This window comes from Trachemys scripta, chromosome 6 (assembly GCF_013100865.1).
Source record: "Trachemys scripta elegans isolate TJP31775 chromosome 6, CAS_Tse_1.0, whole genome shotgun sequence".
Lineage (NCBI taxonomy): Eukaryota > Metazoa > Chordata > Testudines > Emydidae > Trachemys > Trachemys scripta.
This window is the reverse complement of record NC_048303.1, coordinates 49,506,369-49,516,726: the sequence shown is the minus strand read 5'-3', so window position 1 is coordinate 49,516,726 and position 10,358 is coordinate 49,506,369. Positions and strand designations below refer to the sequence as shown.

At 40.5% G+C, this 10,358-nt stretch overlaps 1 protein-coding gene across 3 annotated transcripts in view; it reads left to right on the top strand.

Annotated features, from left to right (window-relative positions):
- HAPLN1 (hyaluronan and proteoglycan link protein 1) overlaps positions 1 to 10,358 on the top strand; it is a 91,211-nt gene that overhangs the window by 39,119 nt on the left and 41,734 nt on the right. For 2 of the 3 annotated variants that reach the window (XM_034774675.1, XM_034774676.1), the window contains one exon: positions 3,610 to 3,733. In XM_034774675.1, the coding sequence (XP_034630566.1) occupies positions 3,637 to 3,733 (97 nt within the window). In that variant the 5' untranslated portion in view covers positions 3,610 to 3,636. Of the gene's footprint in view, positions 1 to 2,898; positions 3,000 to 3,609; positions 3,734 to 10,358 lie in introns of those variants that run through there. The other variant, XM_034774677.1, reaches the window with a different exon arrangement.

Below are 10,358 nucleotides of genomic sequence, written 5' to 3'. Positions count from 1 at the left end.
GGCGGCTCTGCTCCTCTTCGGCTCTGTTTAAGAGCCGGGCTGCCTGAGCGCTACCGGCTTCGGGCAGCCCCCCGGGCCTCCAGACCCTGCGCCGCTGGAGCCCGGGAGGGGAAGTGCCCGGCTGGGGGCGCAGGGTCCGGAGGCATAGGGGCTACCCAAAGCCGAGCGCTACCAGCTTCACGGTTTGTCGGGCAGCCTCCAGACCCTGCGCCACCGGCTGGGCGCTTCCCCTCCCGGGCTCCAGCTGCGTTGGCGAAGCGCCGGCCGGGGGCGCAGGGTCTGGGCGCCGCCCGGCAAACCCTGAAGCCGGTAGCCCTGGGGCAGCCCTTTCCCCCTGGTTGGGAGTGGGAGGGAGGAGGGGGCAGAGTTAGGGCAGGGAAGGGGCGGAGTTGGGGTGGGGAAATGGGTGGGGCCAGGGCCCGTGGAGGGTCCTCTTTTTTAATTTATTAGATATGGTAACCCTACCCCCTACTATCTGGTGTAATTCTGGTGCATTACAAAGGCAAAGTCAGCCTGGCAGGGATGGTAACCATAACAGGAGATAAACCTGATCAGAGGCAGGGAAAGCGCACACACACACAGATCCTAACTCTGTGTGTGTGTGTGTGTGTGTGTGTGTGTGTGTGTGCGCGTGCGCGAGTGTGTGTGTGTATGCACGTGCCCAGGCATGTATAGTGACCATTTGTTGGCTAGCCTCTATAAACATAATAATTTGGGAAAACCCTTGTAATGACCCATTGTAAATTATTTCTATTAAGAAAGCTGATGCAGCACTGCTTTCCTCAACATATAAAAAATCAAGGGATTAGTATAAAATACATGAGGGTTTTTGGTTGTGTTTGTTTGTTTTAAATCACATTTTGGGCCTGTTGTGTGACTCCTGCGTTTTGAACTCTTAAATCTAAAGATCTTGACACCCATTAGTGTGCACATGTTTCAGAGTGCAAATTGAACCTGAAATAAACACAACAATGTGGGGGGTGGGGGGAGAATTCCCCAACCATCGTACTTCACTTCCTTGGGTTGTACTGGGATCATCACATTGCCCCCAGTTTTATTGCACAATAATGAAGCTGGAGAAGGATAAGAGCATGCAGCTTCTAGTGGCTAGAAGTAGGGACTTTAGGCAGTTCAGCTTCTAATTCCTGAGTTGCCTCCTCACCTGCAGTTTTTCATGTGGTTATGAGAAAAATTGCAACACCTTCAGTAATCTCATGAGTTTGAAGCTTTGTTGTAGAAGTTAACTATATATTCAGTCAGATTGTGTATCAGAGGGAGAAAGATGCTCCTTACCACTGAGGTATGCAGGCCTAGCCTTGTACTCTGCCACTAGGACTGGTTGTGCAAAGCCTGCCTGACCAAAAAAATTATGGAGAAGAGTCATGGAAAAAATATATGTACGACTGTGGTATGCAACCTGATGGGAGAATAAGAGGGGGAATTTGAGAAGTGATTGATGTTACTGGACATCTAGGCTTGATACTTCTGATTCTTTGCTCCTGCACCAAGCACATCAATGGAAATGGGAGCCATATTTGTGCTCCTGGTAACAGTCTGTTCAGGAGTGTGACTAGTTCTCAGAATACACTAGGTTAGCCTCAGGGTTCCTCTAATTTATGTTCTGGCTGCCACAGCCCCTTCTGGGCCATTTCCAAGCTCGGAATAGCTGGCAGCATTATTTTGTGTGGGTGGGGGAAGACTGGCTCTGAAGACATGCATTAAAATACTGGCTTACTCCACAAGCATGCAATTTTGTATGACTGGTACTTTCTGCTTAAGAAAAGCCCATAGTGGGTTAGCTGACATGTCTTGGTAGAGCTATTGTGGTAAACTTGTACAATGTCTGCCGACAGAATGGGCCAGTTTCACCTCAGTACGTATCAGAGGGAATGTTGTCAGTACATTGGGAGTCACCAATTGGCAGGGCAAGTGGCATAACATTGCTGTCTGTGTTTCATATGGGTTTCACTAGAGAAAAACATTTTTAAAAATTCAGCCAGGAAACATAAGAACCACTCCAGCAAAGGCTATCCAAGAGATCACTGAACCAATGCATCAAACATTGTTAAAGAAAGCAAAAATCAGACTTTAAGGTCATCTCACTCTAGAATCCATGATAACACTAAGATTCATCTTTATCAAAGGTAAGGGTCCATGGACAGTTGGACCCCTGTTTGTTAATATTCTGCCCTTGTTCTTGTCCCCAGCATTCTGCAGCAGTGCTGACATGAAAGTTCTATTATGGGGGGAAAATAGCAGCACAATTGCTCTATTTGTGCTTGTTAGCTTATGACTAGAGAGAGGCTCAAATCACATTTGGATCTGGATTCGAAACATCTTCATGTTCATGAGTAATTTATTTACATTCACGGGCTAGTGTATTATAGGGATAGAGACTGTTTGCAGATTTTGATCTGGGTTCTGACTGTGAGCACCCCCCTAAGTTTGGGGGTGTTTGGATCTGGGGTTTGAGGTCAGACTCATGTCTAGTTCTGATAAAAGAAAACAAGATAATAAAATGTGCTTTCTCTATTAGTAAGCTATATTCAGTAAGAATATACTAAGTATGTCATAAGTAGTTGTGTTTCATAACATTCTCATTATTTGAAGTTTATTAAAAAAAATCCTAGTCTCTTGAAAGGCGAAGTTTGAGAATATGTTCTTCTATTTAGAGAATCCAGTGTTATAACAGTGATTGCTCTGAAGAGTACATCAGCTTAAACCCTCTGCAAAAGACCTCTTGTATTTTATGCCTTGTTATCTATTTCAGGTCTTCATTTGCCTAATTATTACTCTGAGGCTGGCAGAGATTTTCCCTGCAGCGCTCAGCTCTGCTGACTGCAGAGACCCTACCTGGCACACTAAGTTAGTGCGTCAGCATTCTAGGTAGAAATGAATGAAAAATCAATCAGGGCAACTGCAGTGGTAGCCTATAGAACTAACCTACTTTGTGCATGGTTCCCAACATTTCTCTGTATACTTAGGCACCCTTTAAAATGGTAAGTGGATCTGAAATAAAATATACCTTTTGTGATCTGCCTGACAAATATTCTGTCATCTTTTCTGTTTGGATCAAGTAAAGTTAACACACAGTTTGCTAAGATAACTTGCAGCCTGGACTAAAATGCCAAAAGCCATGAAAATACTATTTACTTGCTAAGGATTCATTTTTATTTGTTTGTATTATACAGTATATGGTTATAGTTTAGATCATTGTTACTTGCATTAATAGACCAATATGGAGTAGTTTTGGAAAACCAAAAGTACACTAAAACATTTTTAGAAGCACAGTTATTGCTTACCTTTGGTCTTCCAAGTAGTTTATTTTGTGTATGTTTATGTGTACTTGTATATGTTCATATTTGCACTTCTGCATAGATAGAGTTAAATATTATTTGATTTCTAGTTTCATTTAACGGGATATAGGTAACTCTAATGAGAAAAGCTTCAGTCTTTATGTCTAAAATACTAGCTACTGTAACTTTTTCAGCAGAGAGGGTTAAATATTTTATAGACCCGTTATACCAGATCAGGCTGTAACAAGTTGTGCAGTGCAATACTAAAGACTTCCAAAATTCACAAGCCTTTTTGTATGTGATGCTCTCACAGTGAAGAAGATTCTTTTGGCTATAAAAAATGAAGAGTCTACTTTTTCTGGTGCTGATTTCTATCTGCTGGGCTGAACATACTGGCAACTACACTCTGGAGCATGACAGAATTATTCACATCCAAGGTAAGGAAATACAGATATATGCAACAAAATTACCAATATATTAATAGTCCTCAGAGATATTGTTGTGCTTAATGTTCCTTAATTTTCAGTCCTGCTGCACTGACTGTTTTTTTTTTTTTTTTTTTTTTACACTGTTAATATTGAGCCCCTTTTCTTCTGTTCTATTGCATTATTATACTCTTAAAGAAATTCGGAAAATGAAAGTTGCATTGCTTACTTTTAATAGCAGTTAGTCAATAATTGCAATAATTTGTGAGTAAAAGCCAGAATATTTTTTAAAAAATAGAATGCAGTCTAAAGTAATTAGCAACTGCAGCAGATTTAAATACCTTTACTTTATTATGGCATAAATATGATTTAAGGCTGGCTCATACCAAATCTTCACATCACAGATTATGATAATAGCTGATTATTACTTAGAAAGACAGTGAAATGAAATCAGAATCAGGCAACACAAATATCAGAAAAAGTAGCTTACCCCAAAATAAATATGTCCTTCCACATAGCTCTAATTAATGTATAGAGTTATGCTGCCCCTCTGCATAATCTTGTTGGGTTCATTCGAATCCTAAAGCTTAGAGCTATATCAGGATTTGAGTCTGCAGCACAATGCAGATGTTTTTTCAGTCCCAGCTTCAGTTGTTGAGGGTCATCCTGTATGAGGAAAGCCAGGACATTTATGCCATAAGGACAGGCAGAGATTTGCCTTCCCTCATTTGTATGTTTACTAGCACTGGCTGAGATAATAGCTCTAACATATAAATTTTGCAGAATTAAGAAACGTGGTGTTTTACTGCTCTGTGTATGTGTGTGTGAGGGAGAGAGAAAAAAAAAAGTTTGGTGCCTTTTTCTTACTACTCATCAAATTATGTTATTTGAGCTTCCTTATAAAAGTAAAATATCAAGTTAAGGCTTGATACCAAGAGTTGCAGAGCACTTGGAACTCCCAATGACTTTCCAGGGATTTGTAAGTGCTCTGCACCTATTAGGACCAGGCCCTTATATCTTCAAGGTCAAATAAGAATCACTGAGAGCTGGTTTCACTGTAAAGAAATTCATGCTATGAAGGTCAAATAAATATGCAAATCAAACTGAAGACATAATGGTACTGTGAGATAGTGAACATTCATTCCCAAAAGTGAATTTTATATTTGACATTGGTGTCTAATTAATGTAGAAGTCTTCCTTTCTCATCATAACACTTCATTGCTTCATAGCACTGGACTTTTTAATATTTTTAGATGATCACCCTTAGTGCTGAAGCAAACATTTAAACAAAACCAAAGGCAGCTGTACCTAAATTTCACCTCTTAAAATTGCTTATTCACCTACTACTTTGAGTTTATTTTTCAAGCTGTACAATTCACTTATTGTCAGTCTCTCTGCATACAATCAACTCAGTCTATGAAAGGATATAGCAGAATAGTTCAAAACTGGCAAAACATCTGCTAAACCTCTTCCCCACCCACAAAATCTGAGCTCTTCTGCTCTCAACTCACCTCCTCAGAATAAAGCCTGAGTAATTATTATAGTCCAGCTTTATTACGAGCCCTGAAGTTCAGCTGATTCATGCTCTCTAAGACCAAGTGGGAGAGTGAATTTCACAGTTGAGGGTCATCCACTGAAAATGCCCTCACCCCACTTGTGGATGTACACAACTTTAGTTAGCTGTTGCATATCATCTGAACTGAATGGTCAGTATAGAGCACAGAGAAGGTGGGTGAGATAATATCTTTTATTGGACCAATTTCTGTTGATGAGAGAGACAACTACACTGCAGACCTAGAAACGAGATGGAAGTCAGTTCAGGCTCTAGAGCACATGGGTAAAATGCTACATGCAAAAAGCACCACTAAATAATGGAGGCAGCAGCATTCTTCAGCACAGCTGAAGTCTCTGAGAGGCTTACAGGTACTGTCATCATAGGGAGCAATGCACAGGAGTACTCCACTCTGGAGATTACAAAGTTCTGGATAACTGTAGCAGGGTCCACATTGAAAAGGAAAGATTGCAACCTTCCAGCTGTCTGTGGATGAAGAAAAGTGCTCTTGGCCACTGCTGCTGTCTGAGAACCAGAAACTGCACAGAATGTTTAACAGGATCCCTCAGCTGTGAACTTTGTTACAAAAGTCAGGCATACCCCTACAATCAAAGGGCGAGAAATAATCTCTGCTATTTCTTCTTGTCGCTTCCCCCAGCCAATCAGCATAATGTCTGGGCCAATTCTGCTCTCAGTTATGCTGGTGAAAATCCAGAATAACTCCATTTACTTCAGTGGAGTTACTTTGGATTTACACTGGAGTAGCTGAGAGCTGAATCAGTCCTTCTGTCTTTTGTGGGTTCAGCCAGCTAACTCTGATTGAAGTCCCAGTCAGGATGGGGAAATCCAAGCAACTGCATCATATCTAGCCAATCGAGAGCTGCGATACTGATGTTAATAGTTACTGTATTGACTACGTAGCTAGATATCTCAAAAGATAGTGGGCCAGACTCTTCTCTCAATTACAATGTTTTCAGTGTAACTTGATTGACTTCAGTGGATCTACTCCTGATTTATACTAGTATAACTGAGAGCAGAATTTGGCCCGGTATTGTAGGAAGCTGCTAATAGAATATACACACTATAGAGATAGCCTTAGAGAGAGCATCTCTTCTCCTGTAGGTCTTTGGTTCAGCTCTGTCCCAGCTCATTAGTGACCAAAAATCACACAATTCAGATAACTGAGCCTGGCCTATTCATTGAGTTATTAGCCTATTTCCTAATAGGCAGATGACCCCATTACAAAAATGCCACCACAATGTCACTAATTAGCCCCATTGTTGATTGCTTCATCTTAGAGGCCTCACATTAAACTGGTAAAAGAGAGAATTTACCTTTTGAGATGATCCTCCATGAAAGGTCCGCGACTCAGAAGCAAGTCAGCATAGGGAAATATGTTGTACTGCTACCCAGGTACTACCTGCTTCATTGACAGCAGACTCCAGTCTCCAAGGCTGTTGATCTGGCACCTTTCACCACCAGTAACATTACTTCTGAATTCTACAATAAAGAATGAGCAAGTTGAGTTAATATTTCAATTTAAGCAAGGGTTAGCAGAGATTTTGAGGTCAGAAAATAAATGGTATTGAAAATTTTTCAATTTAATTAAAATTCTTAAATGATTTGCTGTCCCAGTATTTTTTCATTAACAGACACAAGACACAGACAGTGTTTTCTAGACCTGGTCTGCACACACACAACTTTAGCATGCTTCCAATCCAATCCTGTAAGGTGCCGAGCCCCTTTCATCTCCTACTGAGAGGGGAAGTCACTCAGCATCTTGCAGGACTGGGTCCTTGATTCTGAATTTGAGAAGTTTCTTCAGTTTATAAAGGTTCCAAAGCACAACATCACTCTCCGGGGTTCCCCAAACCAAGGCTCAAAGTATTAAATGTGGTCTGCTCTACGAAAAACTGCAAAAGCCACAGAAGTTCTATGGATTCTGGTTCATGGCAGGCTACCCTGTTCATCAGAAAAGCTGGCCTTGCAAATTTCTTGAGCTAGTTTTGTGAGATCCCTTTGTAACTCTTCACAGTCTGCTTTGGACGTCCTTTCTTTTGTATCATCTACAAATTTTTCCACCTCACTGTTTACCCCTTTTTCCAGATCATGTTGAAAAGCACTGGTCCCAGTATAGCTCCTGGGTCGACCCTGCTATTTACCTCTCTCCACTGTGAAAACTGACCGTTTATTCCTATGTTTATTCCTCCCCTTTGTTTCCTGTCTTTTAACCAGTTACTAATCCATGAGAGGACCTTCCCTCTTGTCCCATGACTGCTTAGTTTGCTTAAGAACGATTAATGAGGGACCTTATCAAAAGTTTTCTGAAAGTCCAAGTTTACTAAGTCCACTGGATCATCCTTGTCCACATGTCTGTTGACCCCCTCAAAGAATTCTTATAGAATGGTGAGACATGATTTCCCTTTACAAAAGCTGTGTTGACTCTTCCCCAGTGTATTGTATTCATCTACATGTCCGATAATTCTGTACTTTACTATAGTTTCAGCCAATCTGCCTGATACTGAAGTTAGGTTTACTGGCTTATTATTGCCAGGATCACCTCTGGAACCTCTTTTAAAAATTTGTGTCATGTTTGCTATCTGCCAGTCATCTGGTACAAAGGCTGATTTAAGCGATAGGTTACATACCACAGTAGTTCCAAAGGAACTCAATATGAAATTGCAGAACTCTTAGGTGAATACCATCTGGCCCTGGTGACTTATTACTGTTTAATTTATCAATTTGTTCCAAAACCTCCTCTATTGGCACTTCAGTCTGGGACAGTTCATCAGATTAGTCACCTAAAAAAAAGGCTCAGGTGTGGGAATCTCCCTCAAATTAAATCCTCTGCAGTGAAGGCCAATGCAAAGAATTCATGTAGCTTCTCCACAATAGCCTTGTCTTCCTTAAGTGCTCCTTTAGCACCTCGATCGCCCAGTGGCCACACTGATTGTTTGGCAGGCTTTCTGCTTCTGTTATACTTAAATATTTTTTTGCTGTTTAGTTCTTGTGTCTTTAGCTAGTTGCTCTTCAAATTATTTTTTGGCCTGCCTAATTATACTTGACTTGCCAGAGTTTACGCTCCTTTCTATTTTCCTCAGTAGGATTTGACTTCCAGTTTTTAAAGGATTTTTTTTTTTGTCTCAAATGGCCTCTTGTATTCTGTTTTGCCCTGGTGGCATTCTATTGGTCCTCTTACCATTTTTTTATTTGGGGTTTACATATAATTTGAGCCTCTATTATGATAGTTTTTAAAAAGTTTCTATGCTGTTTGCAGGGATTTCATTCTTGTGATTGTTCCTTTTAATTTCAGTTTAACTAGTCTCATTTTTGTGCAGTTCCATTTCTGAAGTTAAGTGCTACTGTAGTGGGTTTCTTTGTATTTCCCTCCTTCAAGGATGTTAAATTTAATTACATTATGGTGGCTGTTACTGAGTGGTTCAGCTAAATTCACCTCTTGGATCAGATCCTGTGTGCCATTTAGGACTAAATCAACAATTGCCTCTCCCCAGGGTCAGCTGCTCCGAGAAGCATTAATTAATAGAGTCTAGAAATTTTATCTCTGCATCCTGAGGTGACATGTACCCAGTCAATATGGGGAAAGTTGAAATCCCTCGTTGTTATTGAGGTTTCTGTTTGTGTAGACTCTCTAATCCCCATTTCAGTCACCATCACCATCCTGGTCAGATGGTCAGTGTATATTCCTACTGCTATACTCTTATTATTCAAGCATGGAATTTCTATCCATAGAGATTCTATGGTGCAGTTTGATTCATTTAAGACTTTCACTATATTTGACTCCATGCTTTCTTTCACATATATACCATTCCCGCACAAGCATGACCTACTCTGTCATTCCTACATATTTTGTACCATGATGTTACTATGTCCCATTGAATTATCATCATTTCACTAAGCTTCTGTGATGCCTGTTATATCACTATAATCACTTAATACCAGGTACTCAAGTTCACCCATTTTAATATTTAGACTTCTTGCATTTTTATATAAGCGCTTATAAAATTTGTCAATATTTAGTTGTCTGTCTTCATGTAATGTAATTGAATGGGGCTTTTTTTGTTTGTTTCTCTTTTGTTCCTACCTGTGCTTTATTAATTTATCCTCTTCTCTTTACTAGGATATAGAATATCCCCTTTAATAATTCCTTCTCCAAGGGATGTATCTTTCTGAACCATATGCTACTTGGCACCTGCTGGCTTTTCCCCCAGCCCTTAGTTTAACAACTCCTCTATAACCTATTAAATTTTACATGCCAGCAATCTGGTTCCATTTTGATTTGGTGGAGCCCAGTTCCTAGTAAATGTAAATCTCTAATCCAAACACCATTGTCTCATCCACACATTGAAACCTGGCAGTTCTGCCTGTCTAACTACATGTGGAACTGGTACCATTTCAAAGAATGCACCATGGAGATCCTGGACTGCAATCTCTTATCTAAGAGCCTAAATTTGGCCTCCATGGCTTCTCTCCTACCTGTCCCTGTATCATTGGTACCTGCATGTACCACAACCTCTGGCTTCTTCCCAGGACTGCACATAATTCTATCTCAAGAGGTCCACAACCTTCGCACCTCATAGGCAATTCACCATGAAGTTCTCCTGGTCATCACAAACCCAACTATCTATATTTCTAATAGTTGAATCCTCCATTACTATTTCCTGTTTCTTCCTAATAACTGGCTATATGTCTGTGTATTTGTGTGCCTTATACAAGTATAGCTTATTCTACTATGGGTTTGTCTACACCAGGGGTAGGCAATCTATGGCACACGTGCCAAAGGTGGCACATGAGCTGATTTTCAGTGGCACTCACACTGCCCGGGTCCTGGCCACTGGTTTGGGGGGGCTCTGCATATTAATTTAATTTTAAATGAAGCTTCTTAAACATTTTAAAAACCTTATTTACTTTACATACAACAATAGTTTAGTTATATATTATAGACTTATAGAAAGAGACCTTCTAAAAACGTTAAAATGTATTACTGGCACGCGAAACCTTAAATTAGAGTGAATAAATGAAGACTCGGCACACTACTTCTGAAAGGTTGCTGATCCCTGGTCTACA